The sequence below is a fragment of the Eleutherodactylus coqui genome, chromosome 4 (assembly GCF_035609145.1).
Source record: "Eleutherodactylus coqui strain aEleCoq1 chromosome 4, aEleCoq1.hap1, whole genome shotgun sequence".
NCBI classification, from domain to species: Eukaryota; Metazoa; Chordata; class Amphibia; order Anura; family Eleutherodactylidae; genus Eleutherodactylus; species Eleutherodactylus coqui.
Window position 1 is genome coordinate 131,817,432 of NC_089840.1, and position 23,316 is coordinate 131,840,747.

Sequence of the window (23,316 nt, forward strand, 5' to 3'; positions counted from 1 at the left end):
CCCCTTTAAGGCTCCTCTCAGCCTTCTTTTTTGCAAACTAAACATTCACAGATCCTTTACCGTCTTGGTAGCTCTTCTCTAAACTTGCTCCAGTTTGTCTTTTTTTAAAGTGGGGTGCCCAGAACTGGACACCATATTCCAGATGAGGTCTGACTAATGAAGAGCAGAGGGGGACAATTGCCTCATGTGATCTAGACTCTATGCTTCTCTTAATACATCCCAGAATTGTGTTAACTTTTTTGTGACTGCTGTTTATAATGTTTGGTTCGATAAGCTATGTATAAGAATTATCAAAGCTACCAAAAAGGAAAAACCCATCCCCCTGCATCTAGATGTGGGACACTCTAAGCTGTAGGTCGCCTGGTCATCTGCTCTTCTAAGTTGATCTCTCAGACAAGTGGTCCTTAGTACTTTGATTGGTCTGAAGAAGTTTAACCCCAGAGCCCCCCCCCCCCCCCCCCCCCCCGAGGTTCATTCCTTCTGCAGGACAAGGAAATTATAGTTGGTCGAACAGAACTCGTTCTACTTTAAACAGCCGTAGCTCCGGTTCCATCAGGGCTACCAACATGGTTTTGAGGGCATTAAAATTTCATGTTCGAAGCCCTTAGGAAATCGCGGCAAAAATAGAGTCTTTGTCCCCGGATTTTTCAGCGATATCGCTGCTTTTTTGTGAGAATAATCTTGCATCACATCACGGCCGCTTGCGATAAAAATCTTGCGTTTTACCATCGTAAAAGTCATTAGGCGTTTCTAAAGTAAAAAAAAAAATAAAATAAAAATTTTTTACCTTGCAACATAGCATCACTGAAAACATCGCTAATGTGAGGGAAACCATTGAAAGGTGTGGGTTTCACAAACATGCATTTTCACACTGTCGCATCACAGGAAAATCGTGCGATTATATCACCCGTGGGAAAGTAGCCCTACAGACCCAGAGCTACAACTGTTTGAAGTGGAGTTGGAATACTGAATTTACAGTGGTCATTCTTAGGATGTCGAGCTAAGAGTGGTTGGAAGGGAAAAACAGCCAGCAGCAAAGAAGCTCTGTGAGCCTCATGTATATCTCCCTGTCAAAGGAGACAAGTGGCATGATGTTCTGCTCATGTCATCAACCCTCCCCACCCCACATACAAGTCAGTCAGCATACATGCTGTCACATGTTTTTTTCTTTTGCTAGAAAAAGGAGGGAAATGAGGATTTGCTTATCTTATCACTCCTATACATCATTTAAAAAAAAAAAAAAAAAGCCTACACATAAGGCCTCATGCCCACGGCATGACGCGCTGGGCTGCGACACGGATTTTCGCACTTCCTCTGCAGTGAGCCATTCCCATTCATTTCAACTTGGCTGTTCACGAGAGTCAAAACACAGCATCAAAACGCTGGGCTTTGACAGCGATGCATATCCTATCTTTGGGTGGTTTCAGCCCTGCGTCATCCATTGACCTGAATGGGCAGCATTAGCAGCACTACTGAAAACGTGGCACAACTTGGTGCAGCATTTTGAGCAGCGCTAAACACAGCGCTAGCCACGAAAAAAAAAAAAGTTATCACTCACCGATGCAGCCGCCATCAGGTCACTGCAGCTGCTTTCCAGGGCTCCGGCACTTGTCAGAGGATCTTTTGCTAGTGACGGAATTTGAAGACCCCGCCTCCAGCAAGAGATTGGCGCTGGATTAGGCAATCGGAGCAATCACAGCCAGCGTTGCATACACAGATCACAGCCATTTAATGAATGGCTGGCTCGCGGCTCAGCCAATCAGAGCAATCTCTTGCTGGAGGCGTGGTCTTGAAACCTTGTTACCAGCAAGAGATGCTCTGCAGGTACAGACAAGTGCCTGGAGGCCTGCAGGGATGGCAGACAGCACCTACTAGGTGAGTATTTGATTTTTTTTTTTTAAAGCTTCCTTGGCTGCCTTATCAGCTGCACTGAAGACACAGCCAACACGCTGGCAATGCATGCCAGCGCTGCTGAAACCGCAGCATTTACTGCCTGTGTGAGGGAGGCTTAAAACTCAATTATATATCTTAATATGGTTGTCCCAACCTCCCCCCCCCTACACACTACAGCTCAGTCAACTGAAAGATGCTCTGGTCCTCTGAAAATGTATATTGTGCAAAAGGGGTTAAACCCAAAACCTATAAATTTGGTGTTGTAGTAAGGACTTGTAGAAGGTAACAATATTTACATCACACTAATGGTGTATTCAGACGACCGTATATCGGCTGGGTTTTCACGCCCAGCCGATATACGGCGTCTCTCTGTGCAGGGGGGAGGAGGCTGGAAGAGCCAGGAGCAGTGCTCTGAGCTCCTGCCCCCTCTCCACCCCTCTGCACTATTTGCAATGAGAGGAGGCGGAACGGAGGCGGGGATAAGTCCCGGGAATTAGCTCCGCCCCGCCTCATTGAAAATTGTGCAGGGTGGTGGAGAGGGGGGCCTTCCAGCCTCCTCCCGCTGCAGAGAGACGCTGTATATCGGCTGGGTGTGAAAACCCAGCCAATATACGGTCGTATGAATGCACCCTGAATGCCATACAAAAACTGCCAGAAAAAAAATATAAATAAATATAAAATAAAATACAAGGTGCCATACAGCTACACTGATGAAATGGAAAAAATATATATATATGACCACTGGAGCACAAAAATGGGATACAGTTAAAGGGGTTTTCCATGGAAATACTATTAGTGACCTATCACCAGGATAGGTCATCAATAGTTAATCGGTCGGGGTCCCGAGTGGCGGACCCTAGCCAATCAGCTGTGTGGTGGTGCATGCTGTAAGCATTGCAACACAGGTAGGAGCAGAAGCCTCCACGCTGACTTCCGTGTAGTGGCCGGTGATCCTAACTGCAGGAACGGCTCTCATTGAAATCAATGGGACTCATGCCTGCAGTTACAAGCGCCAGCCACAACACGGCACATCTGTGCGGAAACTTCCGCTCTAAGTAGCATAGTATGTAAGGCCGAACGAAGACAATGTCCATCTAGTCCAGCCTGTTATCCTCCTGTGTTGTTGATCCAGAGGAAGGCAAAAAAACTTTAAGAGGCAGGAGCCAATTAGCCCTTTTGGGGGGAAAAATTCCTTCCCGACTCCCTAATGACAATCACACTAATCCCTGGATCAACCTCTAATAGTTCCTACCTGCCTGTATACCCGGATTAACAGTTAACCTAAGATTTATATCCTGTAATATCCTTCTGCCCTAGAAAGACATCAAGTCCCCTTTTAAACTCCTCTATGGATTTTGCCATCACCACATCCTCAGGCAGAGAGTTCCACAGTCTAACTGCTCTTACAGTAAAGAACCCTTTTCTGTGTTGGTGATGAAACCCGCTTTCCTCTAATCGTAGCGGATGTCCTCTCGTTACCGTCGCAGTCCTGAGTATAAACAGATCATGGGAGAGATCCTTGTATTGTCCCCTCACGTATGTATACATAGTTATTTGATTGCCCCTAAGATGTCTTTTTTCTAGAGTAAATAATCCCAATTTAGATAGCCTCTCTCTGTATTCCAGTCCCTTCAAGTACACAGATGTTGGAGCGGAAGTACTTCGTTAAAGAGGGGCATGGCCTAAATGCACCATCATGTTCCAAAAATTTGTGCCAATGGCGCAAAACCGGGCACATACTTAGCCAGTCTAAAGAGAAACCAGATTAATCATCCAGCAGTCACTGAGAAATGTGGCACATTTTAGGACTGTCTAGTCTAAAGGCCTCCTTACACTGGACGACAGCTGGGAGCATAAGCGCCTGCCCCTTGCTTTACACAGGTACAATAGTCCTTACAGTGAATGGAGGTGGAGCTAAGTTGGGATAGCTCCGGCCCACCCACCTCCATTCAACGTGAATAGGCCATTGCTCAAACACTAAAGGACTCCGGTTTACAACAAGTGAGAAGCCACTTAGCAGTCGTTCAGTGAGCTGAAAAGGAACGTCTAGCATTATTAACTAGTGCCCGGTCTGTGGCCATGTATACATGGGCTGACAGTTGCACGAAATTGCTCATGTGAGCAACTATCAGCCAGTGTAAGAGGTACCTTCGGTTTGCACTGTAAATATTTGACACTTAGTAAATCCACAACAAAAGGTCAATTTATTTATTTTTTTTATTATAAAACCCAATAAAAATGATTGAAATGAATACTGGGCCATATTTTCAATATGCAAAAAAAAAAGAAAAAAATTATTAAATCATAAAACTGAAAACCACAATAAATTGCAGCGGGCAAAACACAAAAATTTGGTCACGGGTAACATTTACCACTAAATTTAAGTCCAGTGGGGGAAAAAAAAAAACAAAAAAAAAAACGAACATATGACAGCTTTAAGGCAGTTTCAGGGACCTTTCTCACAGATGGAATTAAGCCAAATCCAAGAGGTCTAACAGTATTGGTGCAAAATGTACCTCGGCTTGCGGTGCGTCGTGCCGCCTATTGTATCCCGTGTGAAAGGTCCCTCACACACCGGTTTTTGTGGCAACTAGTGCCAAAGCCTGCAGTACAAGTATAAGGCCATTATATTTCTCATGTCTTTTGAACCCAAGTGTGGAGTTATGTGCATTATTAACGGGTTAATAAAAGGGGGAAAAAAAAGCAAAAAAGTCATTCATTTCATGGCCAAATACAGTTAATACACATGTTATCATGCCTATTTGTGCAATCCCATTTGCTTTAATAGCCTATTTTGGAGCGTAACATGGATCAAAATAAGGCATGCTGTATATTTTTTAAACCACGTGTCAAATACACCCATGAATAACCCCAATTAAATCAATGTTTCCTTCACTGCATATAGCGCAACGTATTTACACCCATGTGAATGAGCCATATGAGAAGTGGGGAGGGGGAAGAAAAAAAAGCAGCAACAGCAGCCAATGTGTGATTGATGCAAACAAAGCTTCATCAGACAGTCTGTCATACACGCCAGAATCACCCAGCACAGGATTTATGATAAAAGGTGCGGCCGCTACACAACATTCACTAGTTTGGAGGTTTCATATAAAATGCCTACTGGCCAACGCCTCGGAAACAATGGCTCATAGCAGGGTGTAGATAGGAACACCTATGGTGCTGAATCGCTCATTATCTTTTACAGTACAGAATATACAATCACTTCTGCACAACACATTCACAGAGTGGCAGAAGCTGAACGCAGTTTACATTAATGCCATAATTTTAAGCCACCATTAGGCCAAGATATTGGAATCTCCGTGTCCAGGGCAAACACAAAACGTAAGGGATGGGGAAAAAGAAACAAAGGCAAGCACTTAAAATATGGCCACCTTTTAAGGCTTTCCCAGACAGAAAAAAATCCCTGTACGAAATCAGAGATGTATAGGGACACATTAAAGCCTTACTTACATATATGGCACCCCTATGACAACACTAAGGGGTGGGGAGGGGTGGTGGGAAAAAGTCATGTGTTTGAGCCTTTGGATATTGGCAGTTTAATAGGGGGTGTCTGGTTTTTGAAAGGTTCTTTGAGAAAAAGCTGATCTACAGGCAGTAAACAAACAGAAGCAAGTGCATGTCACCTGCAGCAACATTACATTGCTGTCATTAAAAAACGGCCATTTGTGTAATGCAGGAATGTGATGGGTTATCCAAAATGAGAGACTTCCTTTGCACTTACTCTTCAGATTAGTATCCTCAATAAGACTCCTTTCTGTTAAATCGCCAACAATTCCCTAATGAGGTCCTTTGAAAGAGAATTGCCAGCAAACCCTTTAGAAAAAGCAGAAAGAACTGCTATGTATGTCAAAATCTGCACCGCAAGTCAGTTTACACGCGGAAAAGAGCGTAGATTTGGTAAATCTCGTCCCTGCTAGCCTAATCAACCGCCCCCTGCAGTCATCCCGATTCAGCCACTATACGGTCTGACCATTGTCTGTGTATAGCATCCCTCACTCTCCACCTCGCCATACCGTGCACATTCCCAGCCCCTTTACCTTCTGTATCACCCCATTATCTGTAGTATGCAAGATTGTTGGAGCAGGACCCTCACCCCTCTGTCTCCATCAATTTATTACTTCATGTAACCGTTGTCTTGTTTTATCTCCCTTGTATTGTAAGCGCTGCATAGTATGTTGGCGCTATATAATTATATTATTACTACTTTATTGGCTGCAGGTTTTCAGAGCGGAAATTCTGTACTTTATACTCAAGGTGTGCATCTAGCGTAGGCCTCCCGCCCACCGCACGCATGGATTACCACTGCAGACCTGTGTGCCAGTGTGGAAGTTTTTTAAATGCTTGCCGGCAAATTGCAAATGTGATCACAGGTGTACTGCAGATCACCCGTGCGGAAAAATACCACAACCCCATCCCCCAGCCTCCCAAGTGATTTGAAACTTCAAATTCAGTGCAGCAGCAATCATATTTTCGATGCACTGCGGATCATCTGTAGCTATTGACTAATATTGAACCCATCCGCATGGAATCTGCACTGAAAGGGAGCATGCTGCGATGTTGGCTGCACCAAACGGTCCGCAAATCAAATCCGCATTCTTAAATTCAGTTGCGGATGCCAATGCTTCTCTATGGGCACTTTAAATTCCGTAAATAAAATATGCCTGTCGACATTGAGCGCAAGTGTATTAAATAAGAAAAAAAAAAAAAAGAAAGAAAAAGCAATGAGGAATTTCCGCAAACGTATAAAAGACACCAATTTTAAAAGTACACGAGAAAACAATCGATATTGTATCAAAATCCTGCCAATCCCGTCCAGAACATGCAGCAGACACATACGTAATCCAGCTGCCGGAGTCACTAGGATGCCAAGCCACAACATAAACACAAGTGGGAATTCAGGCAGCTAATGAAAGCGCAGAGAAACCAGATCCCAGGCAGCAGTAGCACATCCGTGCCTCTCAGCTAACAGGTACAATAGTTACAGTATAAGGTTCAAAAGTGTCAGTCTCAAGCTGGGGCCATGCAAGGGTAACGTCTACACCCAACCAAGGGTCCCATGACCCCAACAGCGATGTAGACCCCATTAGCTTGGGGCATTAGGCCTGCAGTCAAGCTAGAATCATGTCCACGGGCAAAAGAAGAATTAAAATCCGCAGCGGATTTTAACTCTTCTCCTGCACGCGGATCCGCACCCCATAGGGATGCATTGACCACCCGCGGGGTAGATAAATACCCGCGGATGGTCAATAAAAGGGATTTTAAAAACAAAAAGGAGCATGAAAAAAATCTGGACCATGCTCCATTTTTGTGCGGGTCTCCTGCGGGGACGGCTCCCGCCGGCTTCTATTGAAGCCTATGGAAGCCATCCGGAGACAAAAAAAAAAAAACACAACACGGAATTTACTCACCCACTCCGGATCTTCCCTTCGCCGCGGCTCCATCTTCTCTCCGTCGCGGCCGGATCTTTTTTTTCTTCGGGCCGGCGCATGCGCGGGGCACATCACCGACGTGCCCTGCGCATCCACCGGGCCGAAGAAAGAAGATCCGGCCGCGACGGAGAGAAGATGGAGCCGCGGCGAAGGGAAGATCCGGAGCGGGCGACAGGTGAGTTTATTCTTATTTTCAGCCCTCATGTCCGCGGGGCAGGAGGGACCCGCTACGGATTCTTCATGGAGAATCCGTAGCGGGCCTGATTTTCACCGTGGACATGAGGCCTTAATGTAAGTGCAAAAAATGCAACTATTATGAATCTATGAAATGCACTTCGCTGTCAAGGATTAGCATCTGCAATGTAATAGGACAAGTATTATAAATGCCTCAGTACCGTCCTGGTTAAAAAAGTGGTTTCCCCAGGGCAAAAAAAGTTAACGGTTTTAAAAATGAATACTCAACTAATCCTGCGACACAAGCCTGGAAGAAGCGGCAGGCGGTCATGTGCCGTTCATTGTGCACGTGATCACTTAGCTACTCACAGGCTTCAGCGGCCACAAAAGAATCAGCGCCGAAGCCTGTGAGCAGCTGAGCGCTCATGTGCACAACCAATGTTACGTGATCACCGGCTGCTGCTTCAGAATTCTGTGTGGCAGGCATCGGGACTGGAATGGGAGAGTATTCAATTTTTATTCATTTTAACCCCTTTTAATTTCTCCTCTTAGACCCAGAAACCCCTTTAAATGTTGCAAGTGCTTAAAGGGCATGAAATTTAGCATGATAGTAGCTTGCAGAAAATAGGGTAAAGCAGCGGATACCGTCTGCTGCTACTTTGTGCTAGAAAGATACAGAAAATGGACAAATCCATCTGTAATAAACTAGCACACTGGGGCTGCTCGGAGTGTGTTCTGCCGCTGCTCTGTGCTCCCGCTTGTCATCCACTGTCAGACACCGTCCGGCCCCGCCTTTGATGGATATGGGGGGGTGGGTGCTCATGCCACAGCCCCAGGGGTCGCCATGCCAGAGAGGAGCAGGGAAGTTTGATAAGGGCCAAGGCAAGCATCCGAGGGGTGAGTGCAACGAGGCAGGAGGGGAGATAATGGGCTGCCATTCTCCAGCACAGCCAATCAAATTGGGGGAGTTTTCTTGTGGGCGTGCATCTTGTCACCACCCATTTTTCTGGTGGTGAAAAGATACAATAATGCACATCATTGCTAAGCAATGGGCAAGAAATACAAAGGTAAACAAAGGGAGGAAAAAACTAGTACACATGACCACCTGTGTGCCTCTGTGGTCATCCGCAGCACTAGCGTAACTATAGGGGATGCAGTTGCACCTGGGCCCAGGGACCCTTAGGGGGCCCATAAGGCCTCTCTTCATGTAGGGAGCCCAGTACTATGAATAAAGACCTATAGTTGGGGAGAAATTGGGGGGGGGGGGGGGGGGGGGCTGTTACAGGTTTTGCATTTGGGCCCAGGAGCTTCAAGTTATGCCTCTAATCTACAGTACAGTTTTCAATAAGGTATGCAAGGTCACTGGCCAGAAACCGACCATGTGAGCCTGACCTTACAGGGGTTTGACTTTGCGTGACAATTTCTTAAAGACACTTTGACATGGAACAGAATACTGTGTGGGGAGCTGCAGAATATTGTGCGGTTAGAATGCACAGGTGTAAATGTGGGATTGTCAGCGAAATACCGCCATCTTTAACTTTGTATCAGAATCCTCGTGGGATTTTGGTGCAGATTTTTCTGCTCAGTGGAATATTCTCGCTTGTGGACTTCATTTGATTAGGATCCTTCTGTCCTTGCTGTAATGGAAATTTCCTCTCTGCACTGATTTCCTGCAGGGTTTGTGCTTCTACACAGCAGCTAATGTGAACAAGCAAAGCAATAGTTGAGAAGGATTGATCAGAGCCTAAGCTGGGCTCATGCAAACGGACTTGCATTGCATATTACGTGTGCGTAACGTGCAGTAAATGGCGTCAATGAATGTACATTGATTTTCATTGTTACACTCACTTCCATATATTTATTGCGCATGTAAACCCCCACCACCACCACGTTCTGTTTTACCGCACAAGAGCCATATTCTCTATGGGTGCATTCGAAACACAGTGGATACGCAATTGAGGCTTTTTTTTTTTTTTTTAAACACATTGCTAGAAGACATAAGGAAATTGGAGGAAAAACAAAACAAAAAAAGAACACAGGAAGCGGTAGTACAGAACAGCATTTGTAAAATACAAGCGCAAGCATACGTGACCGAAAACGCATCCGTACACAAGGATCTGCAGTTCCCTACATCTGTGAAATGGTGCAATGCACAGTTGTGTGGGCCCAGCCAAATCCTAAAATGTAACACAAGGTGCTTTTTTTTTTTTTAAGACTACCTCAGGCTCCTTATAGACGACTCTATACAGTGTACTGCTGATTTCTAATATAGCAGCTGCAAGAAATAGGCAAGTGGCCAACACTGAAAATACACACTGATTATCATATCTTATATGCTTATTAGAACCGGTCACATCTTCCTTAAAGGGGTGTCCATCTTCCATAGTATGGCATATTTACTTCACTGTGTATGTGTAAGGGGGAGGGTGTCCTCTGCTCAGGACGCCCCTTTCTGAGTGCTGCTGAGGTGGCTAATGAATTGCAGGGGAAATGTCTGACCAGAAACATCTGTTCCCGATTATAACAGGCAATCTTCGCGGGTTAAGGTGGTTTTCCACACAACTTAAAATTGTTCACAGCCACTTTGTACTTCCTGGTGACTGCTGCAGCCAATCACCAGGCTCAGCGGAGACTTTCTATAGGCAGTGTTGGCTATAACAGTCACATGTCCTTTGCAACCAGGAAGTGCAAAGTGCTGCGACGCAATTTTAGGCAGCAGGAAAACCCTTTTAAGCTAGCCTGACCAGCGGTGATCAGATGCATGTCTTTACTTTGTAGGTGAGTCACCCTATGTTGGCACTTTAATTCCAGAAGTCATATTTATGACTCCTGTATTAAGGCACTATAATGTTTTCCATTTGTATATATGGACGTACTTTTTCAAGACAATTGTTTGCTTAAAGGGGTTGTCCCGCGGCAGCAAGTGGGGTTCAGCACTTCTGTATGGCCATATTAATGCACTTTGTAATATACATCGTGCATTAAATATGAGCCATACAGAAGTTATTCACTTACCCAATCCGTTGCTGGCGTCGTCTAATTTCTGTGTCTTCTGGCTGCTTTAGACACGCTTGCGCTGTGCGGTCTTCTGCCTGGTGAATGGAGCCGCTCTGGCGCGCTCGCGCCGGAGAGCTGGTCTGCGCGTCGTCATCATAGCTCCGCCTCCGTCACATGGTGCCCGTCAGCCAATGAGGTGGCTGTATCGGCAGTGGAACGCAAGATAGGAGAAGAAAATCCACGGTGCACCATGGGAGAAGACCCGCGGTGCACCGTGGGAGAAGACCAGCGGCGCCATCTTTAAAAGATGAAATGAAGAAGCTGCAGAACGCTGATGCAGGTAAGCGAAATGCTATTTTTAAAAACTAACAAATGCTTTTTTTTTTTTTTAACAAAAGCATAATACAGGGGTCTATCGAAAAAAAAAAAAATTCGATTTCGCCGCGGGACAACCCCTTTAATTTGCACATCACCGGCAGCATGTTCTCTGTCTCGGCGGTTACCAGACATTATTTATCCCATAGCTTCTTATATATAGTTATTTTCCTGACTGTGATCTCCACCACCGCTGTACTCACCCAGACGGCTGGAAGTATGTTGTCATGGCAATTCATGTATGAAAATTAGTTCAATCTATAGCAATCCGGTATAGCCGGTTATTTTCTACAACAAACTTGAAGATGAAGGAACACGGCTTGAATTTAAGTTCTATTCACATGCAACAAATTTTCTGCAGCCTTTCCATTCATTTGGTGCTCGTTGTATGGGGGAACAAGGGGCAGCCAGGCACTTGCCCTGAAAGTGTGGAGATGGACACAGGATGTTGGTCTCTGGCAGTCCTGCCTCGCACATCCCTCTTCTGTACTGCAGAAGTGAAATTGCAGAGCTGAATCCCGGCACTGTACCATGTAGTAGTACTATACACTGGCCACGTCTTTTGGACACCCCCATGTAGTAGCACATTGGACCTCCTTTGATTTTTAGAATTGCAGCAGTTCGTCGTGGTGGCCAGTATTGGAGGTTGTGGGCAATGTTTTCTTGGCACATTATTCCAGGTCACCAGCCTGAAGTCTTGACAACTGACAGAGGGCTAATCAATTCATGTTGCTGTATACGAATCGCCACCCATATGCAATGTATTGCCTATAGACAGTATGCATACGTGGCCATATAAAGTTTAGGGCTCATGCTGCGTAGTACGCACAGAAACAGCACACAAACGTGAACGGATCAATAAAAGTGTATGTATTGCATCGCAGCCGTAATATGTGCTGAAGTCAAGGTCGTCTGAATGGGCCCTACGGCTTCACAATCCGGATGACTGCTTGCTGTATTTACTCAATGAATGGCATTTAGGTAAATTAGAAAGTAAAGTCTGCGCCTTCCACAACACAAAGATCCGTACTGCAGCCAAGTGCAATGAGGTAATTATATAAACAACCAAATACATCAAGTGATGAGGGAAATTATTTAACCCATTGCTTTACATTAGATATTCTACCTCACCTTAACCACATGTTCACTGGATTAACTGAATCTACAAGCTTCTGATTGTCTAAGCATGTTCCCAACGTCAAGAGATTAAGCACATGCGTCACAGAAGGATGACATGCCGGTTACGTAAAACTATACAAACATGAAGGGCCATCATGGATCACGGGCCGCTGAAGCCTACAACCATACCGCAATATGGTCTGTTCCAGAGGGGCCCTACCTCTTCTGGTCCAAGCGCAACACTGCCATACTGAACCACTTTTGAGGGCTGTAACATTGCTCCAATCTTAGACATTTAGGGTATATCTGAAGAATATGCCATAACAAATTCAAGTTCCACTTCCGGGACCTCCCTCCTATTGGGAGAAGGTGACCCCCATTCTCCCTCAGTCAGCACTTCAGAGAGGAGGAGACAACACCTTTGGCTCTCTCCATTGTAGATGATGCATACCGAGGCAACAACCTGGTATAAAAAGCACATACAGAATGGGAGAATTGAGCTAAGCAGCAGCACATGTGAAAAAGACTTGGGTATACTAATGGATCAGACTGAATATGAGTCAACAATGTGATGCAGCAGGCAAAAAGGGAAACAATTCTGGGATGTATTAAGAGAAGCATAGAGTCTAGATCACATGAGGTCATTATCCCCCTCTACTCTTCCTTAGTCAGAACTCATCTGGAATACTGTGTCCAGTTCTCTGCGTGCACATCATACAGTATGTGAGGAGTGTCCTACTGAAAAAAAGTGGGTCATGCTTTCCAAGCACACAGAAAAAAAAATTTAAAAATGACACGTAGCGATTTTTTATCTCGCAGCATCGCTGTAAGGGAAAACATTGCTCATGTGTACAACTCCATTCAAAAGAATGGAGTTCATATTTGCACAAGTCTTGTACATCTCGAAATGTACAAGCCGCATGCGAGATTCCCGGGCGCATGAATATAACAGTGGAGGGCGAAGACATTCTTTACAGGTCTTAAAACAGTTGCATCTTCAGCCATATTAGTTTACAATCCCTATGAGCTTAGAGTCTGTGCCCTTGGGTGCCAAAATCTGTCTAAACGTGCTTCAGGCGCATGGGCTCATGTCCACGGGCAAAATGAGATTTAAAATCTGCAGCGGATCTCCCGCGCACGGATCCGCACCCCATAGGGATGCATTGACCACCCGCGGGTAGATAAATACCCGCAGATCGTCAATAAAAGTGATTAAAAAAAAAATGGAGCATGAAAAAGTCTGGACCATGCTCCATTTTCATGCGGGTCTCCCGCGGGGACGGCTCCCGCGGGCTTCTATTGAAGCCTATGGAAGCCGTCCGGATCCGCGGGAGACCTAAAATAGGAATTTAAAGCATTTACTCACCCGCAGCGGGCCGCGAAGCTCTGCTCTTCCTCACGGCCGCATCTCCCTTGCTTCGGCTCGGCGGATGTGCCCGGCGCATGCGCGCGGCACGTCGACGTGCCGCCGGCGTCAGGAATTCATCCGCCGGCCGAAAATGAAGATCCGGCCGTGAGGAAGAGCAGAGCTTCGCCGCCCGCTACGGATAGGTAAATGCTTTTAAATTGCTATTTTCAGCGCTCATGTCCGCGGGGCAGGAGGGACCCGCTGCAGATTCTCCATGTAGAATCTGCAGCGGATCTGATTTTCCCCATGGACATGAGGCCTAAGCCAAAGTGCAGACCTCACCCCACTGCCTTTGTCCAGTTCCAACTGAGGCAGAGGGCGGCACAGCACAAGCGCAGAGTTTTACCATCACTTGTACCAACGTCAATGGGAGGCGGACATCCGGTGGAAGCGACACGCTTTAGTTAAACTCCTGGCTTATAGAATACTACTACTTTGACATCTAAAACTTGTCTCATGACTTAGCAGGGGATCCGTGGCAAAAGATGAGCATTGTATAGTGTGTAAAATTACTTTTTTGTTCACACTCGGATACGAACTGTGTATTCCGCGAGTGGAGAAGGGAAACAAATTAAAACGGAGCATGCCCTGTTTTGCCACAGATTACGGTCAGACGGCCTCGATGGAAGTCAATGGGAGTCGTCTGACTCATAGGCCATACACAATTAACAAGGCATATGGGCCACTGGTACCAGCGTCAATCGCTAAGTGATGGCACAGGAAACAAACTTTACAAAAAAAAAAAACATATACGGCGCATGAATGACAGCGAGCCACTGCGGCCATCCGCAATACAGAAAAAATAAAAATAAAAGTCAGGCAAGCAGGGTCGCTGGCTGGGCTCACAGCCAGAATCTGCTGCAGGCCTCCCGCAAGCAGAATCTGGTCCTACCCACTTGCGGTTTTTTAATGTTTGTAGTAACGCTGCATTTTACCGCAAATGTCAATGGGACTTTCTAATGTTAAAAACGCATTGCAAGCTTGTGATTTGCGATTTCTGTGCAATGCGGTTTTAAACATAAGAAAGTCCCATTGACAGTTGCGTAAAAAAAAAAAAAAACGTGGGTAGAGCCCTGAAGGTGGTTTCAGATGTGCTCTTTATTAAAACAAAGCAAAATATTTTCTTATTCTACAGCATTCCAGACTTTTTATAGTACAGTAAACCCTTGAGTAGCATTGCTCTTAAATAAAGCTGTTTTCAACTAAAGTCGATGTGTCAGGGCAGCGGTGGTCCCTCAAATAAAGTTGCATTCCTCAGATAAGGGTGCCAACCGCTCCATGACCTCAGGCGCCGCTCAGTGAGCTGGTGTGCAGCTGATGACGGTCACTTCCTGCTTCTCCTGCATCAGCACGCGCCTACTCCTACCCTCACCACAGTGCCGGCTGAACGTTGCTGTGTCTGCCTGCCTCCTAACAGTACAGTAGCTGAATTACCAAAGTGCCAGCTGAATACTGCCTGCCTCCTGAATCCCCACTGTACTGCAAAATGTAAGTACTGTACAGATGAGTACAGTAAAGAAAGGTTTGCAAATAAATACTGCAGTCCTATGTCAAAGCACAGATAACAGTGATACGTACTGCTAGAATGATGTCCCTGCAGTCCTATGTCAAATCACATAACGCAGTGATACGTACTGCTAGAATGATGTCCCTGCAATGTTAATTTATTCTTTACAGTTGTGTTTTATATTCATTCGGTATTGTTATTGTTTTTGGTATTAAAGACCAGAGTTATTCTCTATTAAATGGGGTTTGGTGTGTTTTTTGAAACGTCTAGAACCAATTAATTGGATTTACATTAATTCCTATGGAAATAGATTGATTTCTACTAAAGTCCATTGCTTCCAGATGGATTAATGACTTTAGTTGAGGTTCTACTGTAATTCATTTATAAATTGCAACAAAAACGTCACCACTGACGTGATGGCTCTGTCCATGTGCCTGCTGGGCAGCAGCCGGCACAGCAGAGCGGAGGAAGAGACGCCACAGGAGGCGAGACGCGGGTCACTGCTGGGGCATGGGTCGGATCTTGCTGCGAGAATTCTCGCAGCGAGATCCGACCCAGCAGTCTGCTGGAGCCCTTAGGCCAGCTACACACGACCAGATTTGAATTGCGGAATCCAGGATAATTTCCCACTAGGATGATTTGCGGCATTCCACACTACGCGAGTGGACAGCGACTGATTTTCCACTTGCGAATGGGGTAAGGAAAAAAAAAAAAAAAAAATAGTTTTTAAGTAAGATATATATCTATTAGCATGCTCCATTTTCCTACAAGCTCCGCACAGACAGCTTCCATTGAAGTCAATGAAAGCCGTCCAACCCGCAGCCATGTCGCAATTGACATTGCAGAAAGGTAAGAAAAAAAAAAATCTGTACTGCGCATGTCTGATGGCTCACCAGCGGGACCATCCGCAGTACAAAAGGCTGCCTGTACACAACAAGAAATGACAGGTACACGCGGGGGGTCACCGGCTGGACACTAGGCGGTCTGAATTCCCTTGCGGGATCCTCAATGGTATCCGACCAATTCGTGTGCAGGTGGTTTCACTGAGCATACGTATATGTGGCTCAAATCCCTCCTCAGGTATACTTTTCCCTGAATGCAGCATCCAGACATTCTTTGGAAATCCACCAAGGGGATATATCCTCACTTCAAGTCACTGGCACTGAAAAGGTGTTCAGCCCAGCAGGAGGGGGGAGATTTTTTTTTAACCAATCAAAAATCAATTAAAACTCCTTTCAAGAGAGGCTTGTTAGATTATGCGGTTAAAAAGCAGATTTCCATGTGGTCATTACCCTAGAGCGGAGCTTACGTTTATATACTAATGTTTTTGTGTTGTCATGCGGCTCATTTGCTGGTTATTAGTAGGAGTGGCCATGCTTCTGTTATGTCATATCCTGTTCCCTTTAAATTACTTGCTTCTTCTACAGGCTACACACTATGATTAAGGCTTCATTTTTTTTTACTGAAACGTGTAGCTGCCCGTTTACACGTGTGAGCGGTTTTACTTTTCTGTTGATATAGTCTAATAAAAAATTTTATTCACATTGTTTTTTCACACATTACATTCTTGTGAACCTGACTTGGCCTTTCTCTCTGTACAGTTCCCTTATTGGAGGTTGGCATAATGCTGTGGATCAAGCTTTTTGCTGAGATCTAGATATATACACATACCACCATGACTCCGGCTGACTGCGCTGTGACTTTAAACTAGGGTATTTACATACTAGTTGCCGCATTTTAAATGTAGGTTTTTTTAGGCAGACTAGCATTCTTCTGTTGCATACAAACATTCGTCCATGGTGTATGACATGCAAATGCTATGGTGCCAGTTTAAAGTCCAAAATCCTGATGACCGTTTTCCTTTAACTGGTTAATGGAGAGGGAAAACATCTAGTCAGAAAGTGTTTGGAGAACCACGACTAGGGTTCCACAATTATATGAACACAAGGGCAAATGGAAGCGAGCCAAGACTATTCCTCCGGTAATGATGCAAGGTGCGCCATTGGGGAGCAATAGTTGTTAGACACATTCACATTGTTCTAGCCATCCGAGTCACATTAGTGTGCAAATTCCAAGCAGGCAGTCATTCAGGACATTCCATGTATTCTGGATGAGGTCATAGGGTAAAGGTATGTTTAAATAACACGCGCCTCATTTTTCCTCATATTGAAATGAATGCGGTTTGCTCACCACAAGTAATTTTATCTCTCAGGGCTAAAAGCTGGATGACATGACCCGATGCACACTGGCATGTAGCAATCATATCTGCCCTCCAAAACAACATTTTGGGAAATCAGCCACAAAGTTTCCCATTGGCTTCAGCTTCTATGATATCCAGCACTGCACTTCAGCAGCTACACTGCAACCTATTAGCAGTATGTTAAAAGGGTGTTTTCAGGAATATCCATGGCTTGCCCACCTTGGGATGTGCCACTGTCTTACGCTGGTTCTGCACAAACATTTTATGGCCACATTTCTGTGTCTGTAACACAGATGTCTCCCTGCCCAGTTGCCAATATCCTAGCCCAAACCCCAAGCTTCAGAGGAACCTTTGATGCTCAGCGTTGGAGTCAGGATACCCACGGTCGGGCAGGGACACTCATCCACATTACAGATTGAGACATGTAGCCGGAAACTGTTCAATGTGAAACCGTCCCTAAACACTGAACAGGCTTCAGCGCTTACTGGAACCTTCATTCTGATGAGATCCCGTGGGCTGAACGCCGACAGCGATCACTCATTCATGGCCTACATTAAGGAAGCAGGATTTGTTTGCAAAAGCTTACCTGAAATGTAAATATTGTACGGCATTAACTAGAGCCATCCAGGAAAACAAAACAAAGTTACATTTTTGCCATTTTCAAAAGACATTCAATATATTTACTTTTCCCCCTGAATATTAATACATATACGTATAAGAGCAGAGGGCCCAACATAACCCAGCAAGTTGTACCAGTTTCAATGTACTTAATTTCTGACAAACCTGGAGCAATTTACTATATTTTTGCCAACTAAGAATTTTACGTATCCGGCAGCAGTACAGTTCCCTAAATAGTTAAACGTGGCATAGGATTAAAAAAAAAAAAAAAAAGCTATAGACAAATCCATATGTCTCAGGGCTAGAGTTGAGCGAACTTACTCGTTTAGGGCGTTTTTGCACTCGAGCACCGCTTTTTCCGAGTAACTGACTACTCGGACAAAAAGATTCGGGGGGCGGCGGCGTGGTGGAGCTCTCCCACCCACCCCACCCCACCCCGCTCTGCAACCCCCTGCATCTTTTCGCCCAAGTAGTCAGTTACTCAGAAAAAGCAGTGCTCGAGTGCAAAAACGCCCTAAACGAGTAAGTTCGCTCATCTCTACTCAGGGCCCTTTTAGACTTCGGCTCCTGTAGGCTCAGCTCCCCCGCGCACAGCCCTTTACACCAGCTAGCGTAGATTTATAGTATAATTTGACAGTTTCTGGCTTAAATTATAGATGTCAGTCGACGGCAGTCATGCCCCTTCATTGGAAAGTAGTGCACAGCAGAATTCAATTTTTCCCCATTTGTTATCTGGTCTCCCTAGCAACGCGGGAACGAACTCGCATCCATACGCAGTGTTAAATGCATATGCACCGCAGATCAAACGCATCCATAAAGATGAAAGGAGTTCATACGCATGTAATCTGCGGTAAAATACAGCACGCTATGATTGTCTTCTGCTCGCGGAAACCACAATTCCTGCCCATAAGAGTGAGCGAGAAACGGGGAAAGTCAATACATGTCAATGTCTGCGTATCATACTCGCAGACGGTGATCACGGAATCCGCAATTCAAATCAGCTCGTGTGACACCCCGCCCCCTTTTTAGGGTAGCTTCACACAGGTGTATTCGCAACTGTGCATGACTCAGTGCAAACTTTTGCCTCCATGAACTATGTCCGGCGCAGATGCCGGTTTTGTCAATTAGTGCAGATTTCGTTGCGTTTTTAACTGCGGAATGTCCTTTACAATTCCTTGTGTTTTTTCCCTGCAGCCTTGTGGAATTACATCTCCTGTCTGTTAAAAGTCCGCAACAATTCCACAAGACGTCCTTAATTCCACAGCAGAATATACATGCGGTTTTGAAGTAAAGCCGCGCAGATTTTATCAAGTATGGAATTCAAGCCCCTTAGGGAGAAGATTGTGACACAGAAGTCCGTGCGGACTAATTCCATCCCGTGCGAAAGGTCCCCAATGACTTCCACCTGCACACTGGGACACATCCGGTGATGGAAGGAGATGCGAAGTGCGCAAAAATACTGAATGCTTCGGGTCACCAATATGATTCCACAGGATCGCACACTGGCAAAATGGCATCCATATGATCTGAAGAGCATTGCCATGTAATAAGAGGACACTATTACATCCCCAGAGCATTCGCTAGGATATATTTACAAGTGAACCAAAACCAATATGCCAAATCCCAATGTCTATTTACCTGGGTTGTGCCACGCAGCACAGAGACTATCATGCCTCCAGACAAATGGAAATTATGGAAGTTGGTAGAAGAGAGGCCGCAGGCGTCATAAAGATGGCGATTAGAGGAAAAATGCAATTATATCAGTGTAATTACTTCAGAAAGCGGTCATAAAACACTGATAAATTACTATAACTCCCTATAATCCCATGCGAGTACAAACTACATCCTGGAGAGACAACTATGTCCGCTGCTCGCCTCCGCACTGGTTCCATCGCAGATCTGCCACAAAACACAGAAATAGCGCTGCAGTCAGCCATTTTCCTTCCGGTAACATGCCTGGCAGCTTAGCGGAGACCACGCGGACCCCCTTTATAGTCAGCAGGGTGTGTTCAGTTCCATCATAAGACGGACACATTCGGCCGGGAGAGTCCCATTTCCTGCACCTCGAGGGGAGCAGGAAAATGGATCCTTGCCGCCAAGGTGAACGCGACCGTCCCAGTCAGGCCTCGCTTAGACGGGAGCGTGGAAGACAGTCATTCATTTCATTGGGTTTGTTCACTTTAGCACTTTTTTTTTTTTGCAATTGTGTAAAAATAAAAAAATAAATAAAATTACACGGCACGAGCCACCATGCTGCGTATAATACACCATAGAAGCCAATGGGTGTGCGTTAATATGCGCAAAATACAAGAGAAGCCTGCGGAGACACCATTTACTAACAAAGTCAATGCGGATTCAGGCATCCTTATCTACGTGCAGTAAAAGACTGCCGCCAGGTAGAAAAACCGCAAACCGGAGCATGTCGGCCCACGAATATACTGCGCATCCGTGGACCGAAACACGCGCGTATGTCTGTGTGACCATACCCTGAGGCTACAGTCACGGGAAACACCACAGCGGGCAGAGAAACCTGGGGCTTTATCACTCCGGTCAATATATGATTGTCACGTGCGCTGGAGGATCCAAGCGGGACTTCAATGGGAAACATGGCGCTCGGATGTGTGTGCCAGGCGATGTCTTTTATGGCACTATTGAAAACAACAGGAGATGCCTTCCGAAACAACGCCTGAAGATAAATAAATCGCGGCGCGTTCTTTCTCGCAGAACAATATATATTTTAGATCTCACTTGTCTAAAACGAATCCATAAAAATAAATAATTTTATATAATAGGCGTGCGAGTACCGCTGTGTGAACGCGCCCCTAGCCCCTCAGACACCCTGCCTGCCACAGGTATAATGGAGGGTAGCTGTCTTTATTCAGGGACTCTCCAGCTGTGGAACCAGAAGCCCCAGCACATGCTGGGCATTGTAGTCCTACAACAGCTGGAGAACATACGGCACTCCAGACGGCAGGTTTCAGTCAGGGCTGCTGAGGAGTCCCGTCCCCGCACCTGTCGGAGCGCCTCCCGCCCGCCGCTCACCTGTGTAGTCCTTGTCCCCCTGCGGTAGGATCCATGACGGGGGGTTGGCATACAGCGAGTTGTTATTGGCGTTCTTCTTCCCGAACAGCCTGTTGAGGGTCCCCTGCATGGAGCTGTTCTTCTTCATGGTGTAGCGCCGTCCTGGCAGCTGCAGAGTGGAGGTGCTGCTGGTCCTAGTAGGGCATTCTCCTGACGGACTGCCGTGCAGTCCCTGTAGGCGCGGGCGGGAGGAGATGAAGCCGGAGCCACCTTCCCGCAGGTAAATAGCTCTTCCTGTTGGTAGGTGATTCTCCTCCTCCTCACAAACCGCCCCGGTGACATTCCTCTCACCTGGCAGCTCAGCCGGGCGCCGCCTCTCCTTTACTGCAGGGGTAACCTTCATGATGCCCAGCCTAGGAGTCATTAGGGCTTGTTCACACAGCGATGCAGTGGCGTGGATACCAAACCCGTTGTTTGTAAGGCTTCATTCCCACTAGCGCCCCTTTCCTCACAGCCATGTTCTATCGTTGGACATTCCCTCCGGAAACGCCTCGCTCGTTGCTTTCAGTGGGACCCCCGTATGGCGCTCACGAGAAAATCACTATTTCACAGAAGGTCGCCGTGCGCTTTTGAATCAAAAAGGCTTCGCATCGCCATGAAAAACGCGAGCCAGATATCAGAACGGCTATCTCAGCCTGATATCGCGCTCGCACGTGTGAATGCCGCCCCACAGGGCGCTCTCCCAGCTTTTCCCTCGACGCTATAAATGCGGGCTCACACTTGCGAGAAAATCGTGCATTTTTTTAGTAATTTGAGACTGAGTTAAAACACGGAATTATGAATCCAATGACTTTCAATGGTTTCATTCCCATTTGCGATGTTTTCACTCCTGCGATGTGGAGTGAAAACTAAAACGCTGCATGTCCTATCTCCCTGCGGTTTTTTTTCAAGTCTGCCATGTTTACCGTGGAGCCCCCATTTTATCACATCGCACAAACTTGCGATTTTTGTGTGATGCATTTTTAACATTAGAAACTTCTATTGTCTATCACGACAAAAACACGCAATAAAACACGAGCGGCAGCGATGTTTTTGAAAAAAAATCATTACTGACGCTCAGACGTCTCATGAGCACTGTTACGATTTCGCCATGATTTTCCTGTGGCAAAACTGCAATGGCCAGTGTGAAGGCGCCCTAAGGGCGGACGCAGACGAGCGTGATTTCATTGCGTATCACGTTCATTTTCATTGACTCATAGTTGCGCATATGCATTACATATAATAAACGCGTAAAAAAGAACGCGGCATGTTCTATTTTACCACGTATTTCGCGCGATAGATCCCATTGTCCTGTTCGGGCATATAAGAAGCGCTGTACATACGCAGGAAATAAAAAAAAGAAGTCAGACTGCTCTGACGGCGTGCGTGAGATACACTGTCATGCGCAGTACAGAATCACTGCCATACGTGGCGATTTGCCTGCACACCGCCGGCCCTAACGATATAGACCATCACATGCACCAATATTGCTGCAGCGATGTGCCAGATTTGCTGTCCCGGAGTCTGGGAAATCAGATGGCAGCCATTGTGAGAGCTCTTCCTATTATATGACTTTGGTCGGGCTCACATGTCCGTGTTTGCTGGCACGCCACGCGTGTATCTCTCGTGTCGCGCAATGCAAGAGCGTGTGAAGAAGCAGAATTATGAAACCCATGCTAGTCAATGGTTTACTTTATATTTGCAATGCTTTCACTCATATTGTGTGGAAAAAAGTCGCATTTTGTCCTATCTTTCTGCGATTTGCGTTTTTTTTGTATTGCCCACGCTTCCCTATGGAGCCTCCTTTTTATTGCACTGCAATGCGCGAGCTTGCGGTTTTCATGCGATGCGTTTTTAACATTCCAAAGTCCTATTAACTTGCACGTTAATAAAACACAGCAAAATTGTGTTTAAAAAATGCGCAAGAAAACATCTAGTGTGAAGGCGACCGCGGGTTTTCTTCACACGCTTTTTTGGTGGTATTATTTTACATTAGAAAACTCATGTTAAAAAAAACTATTTCTAATATGTTTTCTGTTTTCAGGTATTTTCACGTCCTGCAGAGAAGCTAATGCAAAAATGCCAAACCGTGCCGCGATTGTAGGAAAAAACCATAAAAAATGCCGTGTTGGCAGTGTGTTTAATGTTTCCTTATTGATCTCCAACTTTCACCCGGCCGCAGAATGTTCTGTCAAAATGGAAAGAAAATCATCAGAAAAAATGCTTTGTTTTCCCTTTGAAACGCCATAAGTGAAACCACACTAAGGCTGCCTGTCCACGGGCGCAACCCCCCCCCCCCCCCCCGTCCACGAGCATTGAGATTCACCGCTCGCATGCTGCGAATTGCCGCAATTCTCCGCGGTCAGCCCTTTCTGTCAGATAGGCTGACAGCAGAGATCCGTCTGCAGGGAGTGTTTCAGGCTTCTTCACACGAGTGATATTCCTGCGTAAGTCTTGTGCGATGCACACAAAGCTCGCACGTATATGAAATCCATTCTTTTGAGTGGATTCCTTC

At 45.8% G+C, this 23,316-nt stretch overlaps 1 protein-coding gene across 1 annotated transcript in view; it reads right to left on the reverse strand.

Annotated features, from left to right (window-relative positions):
• The window catches only part of LOC136625694 (uncharacterized protein C6orf132 homolog), a 48,682-nt gene extending 27,634 nt beyond the window's left edge, over positions 1–21,048 (reverse strand). Inside the window, exon 1 of the mRNA XM_066600116.1 lies at positions 20,784–21,048. Within this exon, the coding sequence (XP_066456213.1) occupies positions 20,784–20,910 (127 nt within the window). The 5' untranslated portion in view covers positions 20,911–21,048. The remainder of the gene's footprint in view (positions 1–20,783) is intronic.
• Positions 21,049–23,316: the final 2,268 nt, after the last annotated feature.